This window comes from Sceloporus occidentalis, unplaced genomic scaffold (assembly GCF_023333645.1).
Source record: "Sceloporus occidentalis isolate IW3139 unplaced genomic scaffold, rSceOcc1.0.p SCAF_91, whole genome shotgun sequence".
Lineage (NCBI taxonomy): Eukaryota > Metazoa > Chordata > Lepidosauria > Squamata > Phrynosomatidae > Sceloporus > Sceloporus occidentalis.
The window spans coordinates 955,001-974,147 of record NW_028317071.1 but is presented as its reverse complement, the minus strand read 5'-3'; the positions used below and the strand labels follow the sequence as shown (position 1 = coordinate 974,147).

The 19,147-nt window shown below is 46.8% G+C and overlaps 4 protein-coding genes across 6 annotated transcripts in view; 2 read left to right on the top strand and 2 right to left on the bottom strand.

Annotated features, from left to right (window-relative positions):
- Positions 1-67: 67 nt before the first annotated feature.
- LOC149284513 (coiled-coil domain-containing protein 117-like) lies at positions 68-3,746 on the bottom strand. Its single transcript, XM_089496596.1, has 5 exons — positions 3,524-3,746; positions 3,378-3,425; positions 2,118-2,360; positions 1,869-2,030; positions 68-1,773 (listed from the first exon to the last, which is right to left on the bottom strand). Exons 1-5 carry the CDS (start codon positions 3,625-3,627, stop codon positions 1,590-1,592), a joined length of 741 nt encoding a protein of 246 aa, XP_089352722.1. The 5' UTR covers positions 3,628-3,746; the 3' UTR covers positions 68-1,589.
- Positions 3,747-8,221: 4,475 nt separating this feature from the next.
- On the top strand, positions 8,222-10,909 carry LOC149284512 (solute carrier family 2, facilitated glucose transporter member 11-like). Its single transcript, XM_089496537.1, has 3 exons — positions 8,222-8,460; positions 9,920-10,068; positions 10,146-10,909. The coding sequence occupies exons 1-3, from the start codon at positions 8,447-8,449 to the stop codon at positions 10,259-10,261; spliced, it is 279 nt and encodes a 92-aa protein (XP_089352663.1). The 5' UTR covers positions 8,222-8,446; the 3' UTR covers positions 10,262-10,909.
- LOC149284510 (serine/threonine-protein kinase Chk2-like) overlaps positions 10,377-19,147 on the top strand; it is a 21,252-nt gene continuing 12,481 nt past the window's right edge. The window contains exons 1-2 of the mRNA XM_089496632.1: positions 10,377-10,501; positions 11,689-11,709. Of these exons, the coding sequence (XP_089352758.1) occupies positions 10,377-10,501; positions 11,689-11,709 (146 nt within the window). The remainder of the gene's footprint in view (positions 10,502-11,688; positions 11,710-19,147) is intronic.
- The window catches only part of LOC149284511 (iron-sulfur cluster co-chaperone protein HscB-like), a 4,819-nt gene continuing 924 nt past the window's right edge, over positions 15,253-19,147 (bottom strand). The window contains exons 2-6 of one of the 3 annotated variants that reach the window (XM_089496535.1): positions 17,174-17,270; positions 16,935-17,024; positions 16,608-16,752; positions 16,456-16,503; positions 15,253-16,378 (exon numbers count right to left, since the gene is read on the bottom strand). In XM_089496535.1, coding sequence (XP_089352661.1) covers positions 16,287-16,378; positions 16,456-16,503; positions 16,608-16,752; positions 16,935-17,024; positions 17,174-17,270 — 472 coding nt within the window. In that variant the 3' untranslated portion in view covers positions 15,253-16,286. Of the gene's footprint in view, positions 16,504-16,607; positions 16,753-16,934; positions 17,025-17,173; positions 17,271-19,147 lie in introns of all 3 variants that reach the window. The other 2 variants (XM_089496534.1, XM_089496536.1) reach the window with 2 other exon arrangements.

Genomic DNA, 19,147 nt, shown 5'->3' with positions numbered 1-19,147 from the left:
TTAGGGATGTGTAAATAAGAATAATAATACTATTAAATTGGTCAAAAGATGTAAAGTAAGAAGATGCTTATGGAAATGGGGTTTATATTTTTATTTCCCTGCCTCTGGTGTATTTAATCATCTGTGCAATTAAAAATGTGACACAAACGAACCCGGCTGCCTTCCTGATCTTCTTAATGCCAAAGGATCATATTGGCCTCGTCTGCTGCAGCGTCACAGCAATGGCTCAGGCCTGACGATCTGAGTGGATCCGAACCCCGAACCTCTCCTCCACCGCAGTCTTGGGAGTCCATTGTGAAAATGGCCGCTTGCGGTTCAGGAAGGGAGGTGCAGGACTGGAACCCATGACCCAGGAAGGTCAAGGGACTGGGCAGGAAATTGCCCCCTCCTTTCCTTCCTGCTTTCCTTCTACCTATCTGTCCATCCCTCACTTCCTCCCTGCTTCCATCCATCCATTTGTTCACCCATCTTCCCTCCCTCCACTTTCTTTTCCTCCCTTCACTCTCGTCTTCCGCTTCCCTTCCTTTCTTCTTATCCATCCATCTTCTTTTTCCTCTTTCCCTCCCTTCTTCCTTCCTACTTTTCTCCCATCCGTCTACCCTCCACTTTCTTATTTTCTCTTCCCCTTTCTTTCCTCCAATCCATCCATCCCCCCACTCTTGTTTCCTTTTCCCTCTTCTCCTTCCCCTTTATTTCCCTTCCTGCTTTCCCACTATCCATCCATCTGCTCTTCCCTTCTTCCTTTCTCTTTTCCTCCCACATCCTCCACTTTTTTCTCTTCCTTCTCTTCTTCCCCTTTCCTTCCTTTCTTCCTATCCATCCATCCACTCCTCTTTTCCTTCATTCCTTCCTCCTTTCCTCCCATCCATCCGTCCTTCCTCTTTTTTTCTCTTCCTCCCCTTTCCTTCCTTTCTTCCTATCTCTCCATCCATCTGCTATTTTTCTTCCTTCCTCCTTTCCTCCCATCCATCCTTCCACTTTTTTCTCTTCCTTCTCTTCTTCCCCTTTCCTTCCTTTCTTCCTATCCATCCATCTGCTCCTCTTTTCCTTCATTCCTTCCTCCTTTCCATCCATCCTTCTTCCTTCCTTCCATTTTCAGCCCACCAAAATGCAGGAGCAGACGACCTGGTCCTCCATTTTCACGCTTGAAGAGTGGCACCTGTTCTGCGTTTGTGCGACAGCAAACGACAAATCGCCATTTCCAAAAACAACTGCAACTCCCATCAACCCCAATAGCCAGCAAAGATGGACGCTGGGCCTCGCAGAACACCACAGCCCCCCCCCCCATTGTGAGACGTAAATGCAACGCCGTAATGCCACTCGACCATTTTAGTATTCCACAAGGCAACAAACGGCGGTGAGTTCCTGGTGTGAATGGTGGTGGCCAAAATGGCGGCGACGGCACTTTTGGAAAAGAAAAATATGTGCGCAAAGGACAGCCTCCGAAACCTGGGTCTCCTCTCAAAACGAAGAGAGAGTCAGATGGCGCATAGTTTCCCCGTAAAAAACATGTCCGTCACACGTGGCCCTCCGAACCGTGACTGTTCCTATATGGCGTTTTTGGGAGCTTTCGCACTCGGGTTTTAGTCTCATAGCTCCATCTCTTCCTCGGCGGAGGGTCCGTCCGCAGGGTTGGCGTAAAGGAGCAGATGAGGAGGATGCGGTGATGTCCGCGCCGGTGTCCGCAACAAACCCCTTTTGCCGTCAGCCATTTTGGATCCCAGCAATCCGGGGAGGGGCTTCCAAAGGACCAGCTCCATTGAGGGGCGGCTCCTGGAGGAAAAAGAGGGAGACATGGGTGACTCCATTTTGTCGCTCTGTATTCAAGATGGCTGCCGCTGCCGTGCAATGAATGCAGCCCCACTCACATGGACTCTATGATCTTCTTCGTGAGGCCACCCTCGAAGTCGCGCCTGAGGCCATTCATGAGTGTGTCCGAAAGGACCAAGGTGGGCAGGACAGAGCTGGACCGCCCCGCAATGACGGTGTCTGCTTCATCCGCACCGCTGCCATCGTCATCGTCAATTATTCTGGAAGAGAGGAAGAAAATGGAGGCCGTTGTCGCAATCACGGTGCCCGACGCAAACAGCGTCTCCTTGGTGCCGCCCGGTACGTACCTCTCCTCGATTTCGTGCAGCCTCCGATGCGCGGCGTCCTCCTCTTCCTCTGCGACGATGGGGGTCTCCCCCAGCGTGTCCTCCATGTCCTCCCAGGGTGCATTCTCCATTGCGGGTCTGGAGGGTTCGGCGCCGCTGGTGCACACTGCATCAGCGTCAACATGGTGGGCGTTGGTAGTCTCAAGGGCCGAAGGAAGGTTCACCATCGCAGCCTCTGTCAGACGCTTCTTGGGGAGGGGGACCCTGCGCAGAAAGAGGTAAAATGGCGGATCTTGCACTCAGGACTTGGTTCTCCCACCTGTGAACCATGGATCTGTGAACCATCTTCCAGGCCTTCAGGACTAGAACTCCCAGGAGCCTCAGCCACTGCCGCCCATGGCCAATAATTCTGGGAGATGGAGTCCAGAACAACAAGTATTGGTCTCTAATGAAAGTGATCCTTTTTCTTCCAGGCCTTTTGGACTACAACTCCCAGGAGCCTCAGCCATTTGCAGCAATGGCCAGGAATTCTGGGAGTTGGAGTCCTAAAAAAACTTGGAGCCTGGAAGCCGTTTCTCTAACGGCAGTAATTTCGAAATTTAGGTCTTCCAAGCCATTCAGACTCTGACTCCCAGAAGCCTCAGTATGTGGTCAGGGATGATGGGAGATGGAGTCCAAAACACCAATGACTGGGGACCATTGATCTCAGAGGGGTGAGGGGGGATCGCTGCCATTAGATCAATGGTTCCCAGTCCTTATGGTTTTGAATTCCATCTCCCATCATTCCTGACTGTAGGCCCAGGTGTCTGAGGCTGCTGGGAGTTGGAGTCCAAAATTACATAGAAGACCAAAGCTTGGTAATAGCTGCCATTAGACCAATGCTTCCCAGACCTTGTTGTTTTGGACTCCAATTCCCATCATTCCTGTCACAGGTGCCTGAGGCTGTTGGGAGTTGTAGTCCAAAAGGCCTGGAAGAAGACAAAAGCTTGGGGATAGCTTCCATTGGAATGTAATGATTATTGGACCAAATGGCTCCCAGGCTTTGGTCTACCTTTGAGTGTTTTGGACTCCATTTCCCAGCATTCCCTGCCACTGTCGCCAATGGCTGAGGCTCCTGGGAGTGCGAGTCCAAAAGCCCTGGAGGGAGACCAAGGATGGCTGCCATTAGACCAATGTGTCCCTGACGTTAGCGTTTTGGACTCCATCCCCCATGATCCCATCCTATAGGCCCAGGCGCCTGGGGCTGCTGGGAGTTGTAGCCCAAAGGCCTTCCTGACTCACCCTTCGGGCTGGGCCTCCATTTTGTGCTTCCTCGCCTCTCTGAAGGCCCTGAAAGAGAGACGCAGAGAAAGGGATGAGTCCCACGGACAGACGCGTGTCTCCGCAGAACGTGTGAATAGGGTGAATTTCCGTGTTCACGTGCCTACCGTGTCCGGGGGGTCCGCCAGGGGCGTCCGGGGAGCCCTGGCATCGGGGCTGGAGGACAAGGGGATGACCCGGGCAGCAGGGCCAAGGGGACACGCGTCGCCATCCCCGAAGACGCGTGTCGGGCGACGCGTGGGAAGGCGCTTCTTGCGTGCAAAGAGCGGCCCTAAGGACGGAACCCAGGAGCAGGAACAGCAGCAGAGGCGCTCCTTCGCTCTTCTTCCGAGGGCCCCGAAAAGCATGCTGGGTAGCGTAGTCATCCGCCCAGTGCGGGGGGCGTGGCCACGCAGAGCTAGCACGAAAGGCACGCCGGGAAATGTAGTCCTAAAGGGAAATGGATGAGAGACACAGAGAGGCGCGGCTCGAGCAAAGGCCACCGGAGGGCGCCAGAGGACAGCGATGCCGCTGCTTTCCCTCTCTATGTTTATTATTGTTATTGTTATTATTATTATTGTGTCCCCACTTAAATTGTCATTTCATTATCACAGTCATTATTATGATTATTGTTATGCCATCACTAAAATTACGACTCTATCATTATTATTATTATTATGTCATCACTTAAATTGGGGCTTTATTATTAGTATTATTGTTAATATTATATCGCCATTTAAATATAATAATAATAATAATAATGATGATAATAATAACAGAAGGATAACATTCAATAACATTCAAGGGATAACATGAAAATAATAATGTCAGCACTTAAATTGGGCCTCTGTTATTATTATTATTATTATGTCAAATTGGGGCTTTATTATTATTATTTATAGTAATTATTATTATTTTTATAGTTATTATTATTAGTAGTAGTACTTATTATTATTTATTTATTATAGTAATCATTATTTATTATAATTATTATTTATAGTAATTATTGTTATTGTTATTTATAGTTATTATTATTATTTATTATAGTTATTATTATTTATAGTAATTATTATTTATTATTAAGTATTATTATAAATAACATTTAAATATAATTATAAATATTAAACAGGGACTGAACACACAAACACAGAGCCCTTATTTCCTCTCCTCCCCTTCCCTTTCTTTCACACTCCTCCTTTCCCTCCTCCTCATCCTTCCCTTCTTCTTTCGGGTAATAATTTCGAGGGAGGGGTCTCCTTCCTCTCCTCCTCCTTTTCCTCCTTCTTTCTCTCTTCCTGAGGGATATCATGGAGGGCGCCAGCAGGAATCACAAGGTAGTCAGCACCCCCCTGTGCCCCCTCCCCTTTCCTTCCTTCCTTCCCTGGAACGATCCCCGATTTCCACGGTCCTTCAGCCGGGACTAATGGGGGCCCAATGGCAGGAAGAGGCCCGAGGGACGCCCCCAAAAAGGGACCCCTAAAGGGCACCCCTCCCTCCCTCCTTCAACCCATCCTTCTATCCATCCATCTATCGTTCCTTCCAGCCAGCCATCAATCCCTCCATTCTTCCATCTATCTATACATCTGTTCTATCTATCTATCTATCTATCTATCTATCTATCTATCTATCTATCATCTATCTATCCATCCATCCTCCCATCCATCCATCCATCCATCCATCCTTCCTTCCTTCCTTCCTTCCTTCCCTCCCTCCCTCCCTCCCTCCCTCCCTCGCTGTTTCTACCTTCCTTCCTGTATCATCCTTCCACACTTCTTCCCTTCCTTTTCTCCTTCCTTCCTTCCCTTTTGGGGGTATTTTGGGGGGGCCTTAGGTGTGAGGGACCCCCAACTCTTCCAGGGATGGAGGGGCAGCCATTGATTCTGAAGAAAGAGAAAGAAAAGGAAGAGAAGGAGAGGAGACCCAGGAAGGTGAGAGGAAGAAAGAAAGGGAAAGGACTGGAGAAAGGGTGAGAGAAAAAGAGAGAGAGGAGGATGAAGAAAGAAAGGAGATGAAAAAAGAAAGAGACAAAAGTTGGAAGAGAGAGAAAGGGAGAGAGAGAAAGAGGGAGAAAACAGAGAAAGAAAGAACGAAAGAAAGAAAGTGGGGGAAAGAAAGAAAGAAGGACAGAGATAAAAGTAGAAAGAGAGAGAAGGAGAGGGAAAGAAAGAAAGAGGGAGAATGAAAGAGAGAGAAAATAGAGAAAGAAAGGGAGCAGGAGAAAGAGAGAAAAATAAAAGCAGAAAAGAAGGGAGATAGAAAAGGGGAAGGATAAAGAGAGTGAGAGAGCAAAAAAAGCAGAAAGGGAGAAAAAGGACAGTCCAGCAAGGAGCGTTGGCCGCGGCGCAACAGACATCGTGAGTATCCAGCGACCCCCAGAACTGACCCACAAGTGACCAGGTTACGGCAAAATGTGCCCTAGAAGTGACCGACGGACCTCGGGAGTGACCGATGGACATCGCCGGAGGTGACCACAAGCATCAGAAGTGACCAGTGGGCACCAGAGGTGTCCAGTTTGCACAAGAAGAGCCCTTTCTGTGACCATCAGAAGTGACCAATGAGCCCAGAAGGTGCCAAGTGACCATCGGAAGTGACCAATGAGCTCGAAAGGTGCCAAGTGACCATCAGGAGTGACCAATGAGCCCAATAGCCGGATGGACATCATAAGTGCCCCAGTTTGTGCCATGCCAGTGCCAACAAGCGTAGAAGGTGTCCAGTTAGCATTCCCAGTCTGCACCAGTGGCACCCAGTGAGCATTAAAAGGTGCTCCAGAAGTGCGCATGGGAATGCCGTGGCCGCCATTGACACTGATGGCGCCGGACTCACGTAATTCGCCGTTGTGCGTCTTGTGTCCCTGGCAGGGATTGCATTCCTGGGATCATCCAGGAGTCATGAGACTGGAGCACAGCGCATGGCAGACTGCAGCCTGCGGCGAAGAAATTGCGGCATGGCTTTGAAATGCCTTTGAGAGGGAAGCGAATCCGTTTGATTAAAAACAAATAGAGAAGCATAACAAAAGTTAAAAGGAGGAATGCGCAATGAAGGATGGCACAAAGACAAAAGCAACGCTCCTTAATGTCTCCCTCGAAAGGGAAGTCCTTCAGGTCTTGGAACAGAAGAGTTTGGACACCGTTCCCCAACAATGCAAATATGTGTGTGTGTGTGTGTGTGTGTGTGTGTATATATTAGTGTGCATTAAGATGTATATTAATATAGATATCTGTTGCACAAAGGTGTTGGACTTTAAATTGTGTTTTGAATTGTGTGTTTACATGTGTGTGTGTGTGTGTGTGCGTATATATATCTGTATTAAAATATATGTCTGTACGTGTGTGTGTGTGTGTATATCTGTATTAATATATGTGTGCGTGTGTGTATTAACATATGTGCGTGTGTGTATATATATATATATCTGCATTAAAACATGTTTGTATGTGTGTATGTGTATATATATATATTTCTGTATTAACATATGTGTGTGAATATATATACACACACACATATATATGTATTAAAATATATGTCTGTATGTGTGTGTATATATTTATATTTCTGTATTAATATATGTGTGTGTGTATATATATATATATATATATGTACATCTGTTTTAAAATATATGTCTGTCTGTCTGTGTATATATACATATATATATATATATATATTTCTTTATTAATATATGTGTGTGTGTGTTTATTAACATACATATATGTATTAAAATATAAGTCTGTATGTGTGTGTGTGTGTATATATATATATATATATTTCTATATTAATATATGTGTGTGTGTGTATTAACATATGTGTGTGTGTGTATATATATATATATCTGTATTAAAATATGTCTGTATGTGTGTACATATATATATATCTGTATTAATATATGTGTGCGTGTGTGCGTGTGTGTGTGTGTATATAATGTTTATTTATATACCGCTTTTCCAAATTAGATCAAAGCAGTGTACAACAGGTAGGACAATACAAAGTCAAAATAAAACATAACAGGCCTCTCTTTCCCTCAAGATGGTTGTCGGAAGGAGGGCTTTTTCTTCGTTCAGGCAGGCAGTTGGAGCTAGCCTGCCTCTCTCTCCCCAATATACCTGTATTAAAATATATGTCTATGTGTGTATATATTTATATATATATTTCTTTATTAATATAACTGTGTGTGTGTGTTTATTAACACACACATACATATACATATATATATATATATATATGGATTAAAATATATGTCTGTATGTGTGTATATATATATTTCTGTATTAATATATATGTGTGTGTATTTACATATATATATATATATGTATTAAAATATATGTTTGTGTGTATATATATTTATATATATACAGTGGTCCCCCGGGTTACGAAATTAATTCGTTCCGCTGCCCTTTTCGTAACCCGGAAGGCTTTCGCAAGCCGAATTGCCATAGGCGCTAATAGCGAAAGCCGCTTTTTGGTGCGAAATAGCGCCGAAAAGCACCAAAAGTTTTTTCGTAACCCGAAAAAACTTTCGTAACGCGGAACAGTTTTTTTAAATTATTTTTTTTCGTAACCCGGGAATTTCGTAAGGCGGCGCATTCGTATCCTGGGGTACCACTGTATATATATATATATTTCTGTATTAATATATGTGTGCGTGTGTGTATATATATATATACACACACACACAAACATATATATATATATACATATATATGTGTGTGTGTGTGTTTCTGTATCAATAGATGTATATAGAAGTCTGTGTCTGTGAGTCAAAATACTATTTTTCAGGAGGATGCAAATGCAATTGATTATGGGGCGAACTTGTTTTCTATGTATTCATATATAGATCGATCGATCGATATAGATATACGTTTATCTATACAGTTTGTCTCAGAATAGTATTTAATGATGGCGGTCTCTCTCTCTCTCTCTCTTCTTCCTTCCTTCCTTCCTCCTCCCTGACCGCTGTTCCATTCCTCTCTTCCAGCTGCCCTCCTTCGCCCTCTTCTGCGCCGTCTGTGCCGCTGGCATCGGAGGCACCTTCCAATACGGATACAACATCTCCGTCATCAATGTGCCGACGGAGGTAAGGACGCTCTTTGGAGCGCCACCCGGAGCAGATACATAAATCCACGCCAGGCGGTATTGCGCACGCGAAACGTACGCTCACCATCTCCGTTTCACAGGAGATCCACCACTTCCTGAATGCAACGTGGGCGTTGCATTACGCATCCTAACTCAGTCCCGGGAGACTGACCCTCCTCTGGTCCACCATCGCCTCTGTCTTCTCCCTTGGAGGAGTCTACGGAGCCCAGGCAGGTGGCGCGATGGCCATGCGACTCGGATGGTTAGCCACAGCGCAATCCCTCCCTCTCTCCCTCCCTCCCTCCTTCTCCTTCCTTCCTTCCTCTCCCTCCAATCCTTCCTTCCTTCCTTCCTTCCAGCTTCTCTCCTTATCCTTCCTTCCTTCCTTCCTTCCTTCCTTCCTTCCTTCCTTCCTTCCCCCTTCTCTATTTATCCTGCCTTCTTCCTTCCTCCCTTCCTTCCTCGTCTATACTTATCCTTCCTTCCTTCCTTCCTTCCTTCCTTCCTTCCTTCCTCCTTCTCTACTTATCCTTCCTTCCTCCTTTTCTCCTTCCTTTCTTGTTTCCTTCCTTCCCCCTTCTCTACTTATCCTTCCTTAGTTCCTTCCTTCCTTCCTTCCTTCCCCCTTCTCTACTTATCCTTCCTTCCTTCCTCCCTTCCTTCCCCTCTTATCTACTTATCCTTCCTTCCTTCCTTCCTTCCTTCCTTCCTTCCTTCCTTCCTTCCTTCCTTCCTTCCTTCCCCTTCTCTACTTATCCTACCTTCCTTCCTTCCTTCCCCCTTCTCTACTTATACTTCCTTCCTTCCCCCTTCTCTATTTATCCATCCTTCCCTGGTGGCACAGTGGTTAAATGCCTGTACTGCAGCCATTCACTCAAAACCACAAGGTTGCGAGTTCAAGACCAGCAAAAGGGCCCAAGCTCGACTCAGGCTTGCATCCTTCCGAGGTCGCTAAAATTAGTACCCAGACTGTTGGGGGCTAATTAGCTTACTTGCTGTTCACCGCTATGATCTTTGGAATAGCGGTATATAAATAAAACAAATTATTATTATTATTATTATTAATTATTCCTTCCCCTCTTCTCTTCTTATACTTCCTTCCTTCCTTCCTTCCTTCCCCCCTTCTTTATTTATCCTCCTTCCTTCCTTTCTTCCTCCCCCTTCTCAACTTATCCTTTCTTCCTTCCTTCCTTCCTTCCCCTTATCTCCTTATCCATCCTTCCTTCCTTCCCCTCTTCTCTACTTATCCTTCCTTCCTTCCTTCCTTCCTTCCTTCCTTCCTTCCTTCCCCTTCTCTACTTATCCTTCCTTCCTTCCTTCCTTCCATCCATCTCTCTTTACTGTCCTTCGCTCCCTCCCTTCTTTGTGTAGAGTCCCCAGTAGTTGCGACTGAGGTACATCTTCCCTTCCTCTTCGTCTTCCACCTAACCATTCCTTTTCCTCTTCCTCTTCCTTCCCAGGTGTCAGAACCCTTCTCACACCAGGAAGGTGGCCCTGCTAAACAACAACTTCCTGGCCATCCTGGCGGCCATCTTGATGGGCCTCAGCTTCCGCACCGGACTCTATGAGCTTATCATCCTCCAACGCTTCCTCATCGGCGTCAACACGGGTGAGTGGGATCGGCACCTGGGACCCAGCCCGAGGCGACAGTCAGTCCGTGAGTGACCGCTGCTTCTGTCCATCCAGGGGTCGGCCTCTGCTTCCAGCTGCTCTACATCGGGGAGTCTGCCCCGAAGTACCTTCGCGGGGCAGTGGCCATGGGCAGCTCCATCTTCCTGACCGGAGGCATCCTGATTGGTTAAGTGGTCAGACTCAAGTGAGTGACTGAGGGTCAAGGTGGCGGTCAAGGGGTCAAGGGCAGCCGCTGACCCTTCCTCTTCCTCTTCCTCCGCAGGGAGCTCCTGGGGCGGAAGGGAGATGGCCGCTGCTGCCGTCCACCTGCTGCCTGCCAGCCGTCCTCCAGCTGCTGACCCTCCCCTGGTTCCCGGAAAGCCCCTGCTTCCTCTTCCTCGACCGGCAGGAAGAAGGGAAGTGCCTGCGAGGTGAGGGCAGGAAGAGGAAGCGGAAGAAGGGGCACACACAACTTCCTCACCTGCCCTTCCCTTCCTCCCTTCCTGGAAAAGGAAGCGTCCAAGTTCAGCTTAACTCAGCTCTATGTTCTTCCCTTCCTACTTTCTTTCCTTCCTCTGTCCTTCCTACTCTCTCCTTCCTTCCTTTTGTTCCTTTATACTTCCTTCCTTCTTGCATCCTTCCTAATCTCCCCTTCCTTCCTTCGTGCTTCCTTCCATCCTTCCTATTCCTTCCACCTTCCTTCCTACTCCTCATTCCTTCCTTCCTCTGTTCTTCTCTCCTCTCCCCCTTCTCTCTTCTTCCTGTCCTTCCTTCCTACTCTCTCCCTCCTTCCTTCCTTCCTTCTATCCTCCCTCCCTCCTTCCATCTCTTTTTCCTTCTTGTCTCCTCCCTCCCTCCCTCCTCCCTCCCTCCCTCCCTCTCCTTCTTTACTTCTCCCTTCTCTCCTTCCTTCCACCGTCCTTCCTTCCTTCTTTCTTTCCTTCCTTCTCCCCTCCCTCCCTCCCTCCCCCTCTTCCTTCTCCTTCTCTCCTCCCTCCCTACTTCATCTTTTTCCTTCTCTCTCCTTCCTCCCTTCTCCTTCCTTCCACCTTCCTTCCTTCTTCCCTCCCTCCCTCCCTCCCTTCCCCTCTTCCCTCTCCTTCTTTCCTTCTCTCCTTCCTTCTCATCTCCCTCCTTCCATCTATTTTTCCTGCTCTCCTTTCTCCCTTCCTTTTTCTTCCCTCCCTCCCTTCCGTCTTCCATCCTTCCTTCCCTCTACTGCCTCCCTCCCTCTCCTTCCTTCCTCCCTTCTCCTTACTTCCACTTTCCTTCCTTCTCTCCTTCTTCCCTCCCTTACTCCCTTCCCCTCTTCCCTCTCCTTTCCTTCTCTCCTTTCTCCCTTCCTTTTTCCTCCCTTCCTTCCTCCCTTCCTTCTTCCATCCTTCCTTCCCTCTATTTCCTCCCTCCCTCCCTCCCCTTCCTTCCTTCCTTCCTTGATCTCTTCCTGATAGCACTGCGCTTCTTCAAAGGCGCTTGGGACTCTGAGTGCGAAATGGCGGACATCCGTGGGGAGTGCCAGGCGCTGGGCATGCAGGAGGCCAAGCGTCCATAGCAGCTCTTTACTGACTGAAGATTGCGCTGGCAGCTCCTCGCCATAGTCTTCATGACCATGGGACAGCAGCTCAGCGGCATCAACGCGGTGAGAGACAAAACGCGACCGTCATTTTTTTACGCAGATCTACTTCTACCCCAGTTACGTCTTCGAGGAAGCGGGGATCCCACGTGAGAAGATCCCTTACGTGACGCTGGGGACGGGGGCCTGTGAGTGCCTCACTGCCCTCACATGCGCCATTCCTGTGCAGGGTGGTTTTTGCACACGAAGAAAATGCACACTTTCTCTTCTTGTTCATAGGGCTTCCTGATCGAGTCGATGGGGTGCAGGGCCCTGATCCTGGGGGCTACTTGCTGATGACCCTCTGGTGCGCCATCCTTACCGTCTCCCTCAACTTACAGGTTCGAACGCAAACAAAATGGCCGCCGACTGCGTAAGATTCGCGCCTGACAAGGCCTATGGCAGATGTGGAGCGGAGGGAAGGTTAGTGGTCACTCTGGGGACGGGAAGGGACCCCCAAAACCCCCAAAACCTCCTTTACGGCCAGAGACACCCCCCCCTCATTCCTAATATAGGTCCATTGGTGGGCCCCTTACCTCAGCATGGATGGCCTGCGTCTTCGCCTTCATCCTCAGCTTCGGACTCGGACCTGGTAAGGATTGCACGCAGCGGCGTTACATTTTTTACGTCGCAGTGGTTTGGGTTCAATCCACATTTCGTTGTATCCAGAAAAGTTGGAAGTTGCTCTTCCAAAAGTAATTTCTAGTAGTTGGAGGCCATAAACTTGAATAATTACTCTTCCTAAAGTAATTTGTAGTGACTGGATGCCATAAACCTAGGATAGTTACTCTTCCTGAAGTAATTTATATTGGTAGGAAGTTATAAACTTGGGTAATTACTCTTCCTAAAGTAATTTGTAGTGACTGGATGCCATAAACCTGGGATAGTTACTCTTCCTGAAGTAATTTATATTGGTAGTAAGTTATAAACTTGGGTAATTACTCTTCTTAAAGTAATTTGTAGTGACTGGATGCCATAAACCTGGGATAGTTACTCTTCCTGAAGTAATTTATATTGGTAGGATGTCATGAACGTGGAAAGTTATTCTTCTAAAAGTAATTTCTAGTGACTAGGATGCTGTAAACTTGAGATAATTACTTTTCTGAAAGTAATTTATATTGGTAGGATGCCATAAAGTTGGGATAGTTACTCTTCCTAAAGTAATTTATATTGGTAGGATGTCATGAATGTGGGTAATTACTCTTCCTAAAGTAATTTGTATTGGTAGGAGGTTATAAACTTGGATAATTATTTTTCCTAAAGTAATTTATATTGGTAGGATGTCATAAACTTGGGATAACTACTCTTTCTAAAAGTAATTTATATTGATAAATTTGGATACTTGGTCTTCCTAAAGCAATTTTTCAGGTTTGGAGGCCATAAATGTGGTAAGTTACTCTTTCAGAAGTAATTTGTACTGTTTGGATACAATGAACTTGGAAAGTTATTATTCTGGAAGTAATTTCTAGTGTTTGGTTACCATAAATTTGGAAAGTTACTCAACTGAAAGTAATTTATAGTAGTTGGACGCCAATGTATTTCTCATTTGATTTGTAAACCGCTTTGATCTGGTTGGAAAAGCGGTATATAAATAAAGCTTTATTATATTATTATTATTATAAACTTGGAAGGTTACTCCACCGAAAGTAATTTCTAGTGTTTGGATGCCATAAACTTGGAAAGTTATTCTTCTGGAAGTAATTTACACTAGTTAGATGCAATAAACTTGGAAGTAATTTGTAGTAGTTGGACGCCGTAAACCTTGAAAGTTATTCAACTTAAAGTAATGTCTAGTGGTTGGACGCCATAAACTTGGCAAGTTATTCCTTTGGAAGTAATTACTAATAACGGGAGTCCATAAACTTGGGTAATTACTCCCATAAAAGTTACTTTTCCTTTAATTCCTTTCCCCAGGCGGGGTGACCAACATCCTGACCATAGAGCTCTTCACGCAGTCCGCGCGGCCAGCCGCCTACACCATCGCAGGCTCTGTCAGCTGGCTCAGCTTCTTCACCATTGAGATGCTCTTCCCTTTTATCGTGGTACGGTGCACGAGGGCCCTGGTTTTGGGTGGAGACGGACCCACAGTTGGGGTCCAAGACGCTGACCATAGAGTTGTGCCGGAGGACCTAAAGATTCCTAGAGAGGACATATTAATCCGTGAATGGTCAAATCCGCAAATATGGAGGGACGAATGGAGCTGAGAGGTGTAGCGCCATGCATCCCAGGTTTTAATCCCGTCTCTCTTCATTTCCCAGCGCGGCCTGCACCAGTACTGCTTCCTCGTCTTCCTGGCGGAGTGCGCCCTGATGGCCATCTTCCTTTACCTCATCATCCCCGAAACCAAGACCAAGACCTTCCTGGAGGTCAAGGGCGAATTTGATTGGCTCAACTTTGGCCGTCGTGGCTGCCATGTTCAGCGACAAAAGGAGAGTGAGGAGGAGCTGCTGGGCGAGAGGAGGCACCTCAGCAACGAGTTCTAGGCCGGCACCGAGTGCGAAACCTAGCCGCAGCCGCTCCTTCCTTTCGGATCCTGAAAAAATCCATAGCTGTTGCGGAGGCGCAAGGAAACCCTGTTTCAGATTGCAAAGATGTGCAAGTGACGTTGTGCGCATCCTCTGGTGTTAATTGGACATTTCCGACACATTCGACACTTCTTGTCACACTTTTGTTTGATTCACGCTTTGATTCACACCCGGCGCTTTGACGCATTATGCGTTTTCAATTCGCATCAGGCGCTTTGTTGCACACACGTTCCTCCCCGATCCTAAAACCCCACACAAAGTTTTCACACACACCCCCGCCAAAGATCCCTTTTCTTCACGAATTATACCTACCCACCCCACAGGAATGGAAATATGGCCACTTATAGGGAGGAAGGCATTGTTTATCACCAGATAAACAATAAATAAATAATAAACAAATAAATTAGATCCTTCAGATTCAGGAGTAACCAACTTCAGGGAAGAAGGAGGGCCAGAGGGAAGGCATTTTGTCCTGTCATCCCCACATGAAAAAACATTTTTAAAAGCATGGTCCATTTATTCATGACACCGTTATTATTATATTCATAATATGGCACTTTTATTATTCAATATATGCTTATTCTCCTTTATTAATTATGCTTCTACCATCCACTGTTCTGAGTAACCATTTTTATCTCCATTTGTCATTATTGTACTCTTTGTTTCCGCTCCATCTTCCTCAAAATGGAGGCTCGAGGTTTTTGGATGACTAAAGATGCCAATACATATAGCTTTCACACTGCATTACCTCACATAGAAGTCTAGCCCTGAGGGGAGCTCCATCTCCCCAAAATCAAAAGATAATTATCAGACTTAATACCCAGCTCTAATTAGCCTTCATCATCCTTATAAGAACACAAAATGGCAGTTTGGAACACTTTGGCGCAATGTTTTAATTTAAATTCATTTATTGTATTCATTTTGAGAGGTCTTTTTGTTTCAGGGTCTTCCCCGCTGCATAAGGAGGGTGACAAAATGGCTGCCAGATTTCCTCAGAATGGCGGCTGAAGGCATCCAGGCAGACATTAAAACGGCCAAAAAATAGCTTTTAGGTACAAGTTAAAATGGCTGCCGTAGAGCAGAGGTTCAAATGGGGACCAGAAAACCTCTAAGCAGATGTCAAAATGGCCGCCAGATAACCTCAGAATGGTGGCTGAGGACATCCAGGCAGACGTTAAAATGGCCAAGGAATGGCTTTTAGGTACAAGTTAAAATGGTTGCCGTAGAGCCCACTAACAGATGTTAAAATGGCAGCCAGAAAACCTCTGAGGAGATGTCAAAATGGTTGCCAGATTGCCTCACAATGGATGCTGAGCGCATCCCGGCAGACAGTAACAAGGCCAAGAAATGGCGTCTCAGTACAAGTTTAATTGTTGTAGAGTCTATTATCAGATGTTAAAATGGCTGCCAGAAAACCTACAAGGAGATGCCAAAATGGCTGTCAGGCTGCCTCACAAAGGCGTTAAATTGGCCACTGTGTGACATAAAAATGGCTCCCGGAAATCCTTCAGGCAGATGTCAAAATGGCTGCCAGATCACCTCAGAATGGATGCTGAGGGCATCCAGGCAGACATTAAAATGGCAAAGAAATGGCTTTTACGTACAAGTTTAAGTGAATGTTGTAGAGTCCACTATCAGATGTTAAAATGGCCACCGGGAAACTTCTAAGGAGATGCCAAAATGGCTGGCAGTCTGCCTCTGTGAAGACATTAAAATAGCCGCCCAGTGGGCCCCAGGTAGATAATAATAAAAATGGCTGTTCTGTGGCTCTTCCAACAGACATAAAAATGACCCCCAGAAAACCTTCAGGGAGATGTCAAAATGAGTCTGGATAGATGTTAAAATGGCCGCCCAACGGTCCTCAGGTAGAGGTTAAAATGGTGCCCAGAAAACCTTCAGGGAGATATCAAAATGGCTTCCAGGGAGCATCTGGGTAGATGTTAAAATGGCGTCCAAACAGTGTCCCAAGAAGATTTCAAAATGGCCACAAGGAGCCCTCTGGGTAATTCCAAAATGGCTGCTGGAGCAGACTCAAAATGGCCTCCATGGCGAAAGTGGGGAAGCTGTCTCGGCGCGGGTTCAAGGGGGGACCTTCTTGGCCTTGACTTTCTCTTCCAGGTTGGTGAAATACTTCATTTTGGCCAGGAGGCTCTTGGCTTCTTGGAGGTCACCTGCCATTGCCATAGAAGAAAAGAAAACAACAACAATACGATAAACAAACAAACAAAGCCAAACGAATGAAACTCACCTCGGTCGAAGGCTCTGGTGACGCTTTCTGTCAGCTCCTCTCGCTTAGCTGGAAGGGAAACAGGCTTAATTAGCTAATTGACTAATTAGTCAGGGCACTGTGAGGGAAGGAGTTCGATCCTGCGAATCCCGGGTTCGAATCCTGAAACCTACCTGCAACTAATTTTTCCACTTCCTCCATCTTGGCGTCGTCTTGGGCTTCCGAAATCCTCTCGTTGGCCTCCATGACCTCTGCGAGGAACGAGGGGTCGGTCCCGGGGTCCGTCCCTTGCTCCAGGGCCACTCCGCTCAGCTCCAGCTTTGTAGGAACAACAACAACAACAACAATACATTAAGTATAGATCATGACTCCAAGGCTCCAAGCTCAGTTTGGGAAACGGATTGGCTACCGCAAAAGGCTTCCATTGGAAACTATCAATGCAAATGGAGCCTCCAGTGGCAGGAAGAGTGTATCTTGAATTAAATTAAGGGGATAAATACCAGGTAGAGCCCCCGGCTGAGGGGGTCCAAGAGGGTCTGGTAGGCCTTGTTCACCAGGGAGGAGTGCTGCTCTGAAAAGTCCTGCTCCGCCTGTTGGGGAAGAAACCTTTCTTTGAACCTTTTCTTCGCCTCGGGGCACTGCTTTTAGTGTGCGCCGCTAAACAAGACTTCCCAGGTCACACAAGAAATAACCCGCCTGAGTGCGTCACTGCCTCCAAGCCATGTCCCAGTTATCTGACCTGAGGGCGCTGGCTGAAGAAGTCGGGGTGCAAGGAGCGTTGCAGGGTGCGAAACGTCCGCTGGAGACGGGGGATGTCGAGGCGGAAACTGCGGTCGCTGGGGAAAAAGGGATTAATATATACATATAATAATAGTAATAATAATAACTGCTATAGAAAGGATGTTGCTTGCTTTGGGGGACTACAACACCCATGATCCTCTGCCTTTAACATAGCTCCTCCCCAAAAGGCTGGAATTTTGATCACCGGCCCCGCCCACTAGAGTGTCGACCACACCCCGTTTTCATCGCGCATGCCCGGATCAGTGTTGCCAATTTCGTGACTTTCAGGCGAAAACCGGGACTTTTCAGAGCTTTTCGTGTGATTTTCGCGCCTTGCTCTAATTCAGTGCCTTTTCCGCGACTTTGGCCCTTTCAGCTCCAGCCTGAGAAGGCTGCCTGCAGAGCAACCAAAACCCTTTGGAGTGTAACAATTTTCAGCCAAGAGGGCTGGAGAAAAAACTCTCTCTCTCTCTCTCTAATGACTCCCTCTGAGAGCCAGGAGGGAGCAAGCCCAACCAACCCCAACTGTTTGGAGGAATCACATTCACACTAACAGTTCAGCCAATCAGAGAGAGGACAGTGATTGCCCCCCCCCCCCAGGCATTCTCAGGCTCCAGGGGCAAAGCACAGTGGCTGCAGTGCTGGAGAGAGGCAGGGAGTGAGGGATCTTGGCTGGCTTCCCAATTGCCTTGGATTTCCAAGTAAGACATAAGTTTTAAGGCACGCAAAGGCAATAGTTGACAATGGTATCATGGCTTGATGTTGTGGACTTCTGTGTGGGCCTGAGAGGGACATTTGAATTTCTGAATTCCTGAGCTTGGGCAGAGTGCCCCAAGCCTACCTCTCAGGGTTGTTGTTGTACTGTGAGGTGGACCATTTGGGTTGTGTGATGTGAATGTGATGTCCCTGAGTGTGTGTGTGTGTGTTAGTGATTAAATATGCCTCTGAGCATGGGCAGAGCACCTGCTAAGTTGGCATCCCTGCCCTGTCTTCCCAGAATTTTGTTTTGTGGCTCTCTTTTCGTTCCCTTTTCCATTGCCATCCATACTGCGGAAATAATCCAGTTTGGCACTGCTTCTAACTGCAAGGCTCCCTGCGATGATGGGATTCTGGGCACAACAAACCACCAAGCCCAGAATTTCATGCATGGAGCCCTGGCTGCCGGTAAAAGCAGAGTCTCAACATGTCACAACAAACTACAATTCCCAGGATTCCCTGGTTTGACAAGGGAATTGCCTCCACGCTTCTAGATCACAGCCCCAGAGAATGAGTCTACAGGATATCAGTGTTGCCAATTTAAGTCCACTGCTTCAGCTGCATTTGGATTTAATAATGATAATGATGGTGATGGTGATAGAGAGATCTTGTAGCACCTTTGAGTCTCACTGAAAGAAAAGTTGGCAGCATGAGCTTTCCTAGACTTAAGCATATTTCCTCAGATGCATGGGAATTGTAGTTTATTGTGGCACCAGAGCTCTTTCTCACTAAACTACCATTCCCAGGGTTCCCTAGCACTGAGCCAGGGCAGTTAGAGCAGTCTCAAACTGGATTATTTCTGCAGTATGGATTGGACCTTGAGCATTTTTAATAATGAAGGTCCAAAACACACTGCAGAAATAATCCAGTTTGTGACCGCTTTAACTCTCCTGGCTCAGTGCTAGGGAATCCTGGGAATTGTAGTTCATTGTGGCACCAGAGCTCTTTTTGATAAAGAAGGCTCAATGTCTCACAAAACTACCATTGCCAGGGTTCCCTAGCACTGAGCCAGGGCAGCTAAAGCAGTCTCAAACTGGATTATTTCTGCAGTGTGTCTTGGACCCAACTCAGGCTGCATCTTCACTCCAGAGACAACCCAGTTTCATACCGTTTTTACTGCCATGCTATGAAATCCTGGGAATTATAGTTTGTTGTCACACCAGAGTTTGCTGAGAGA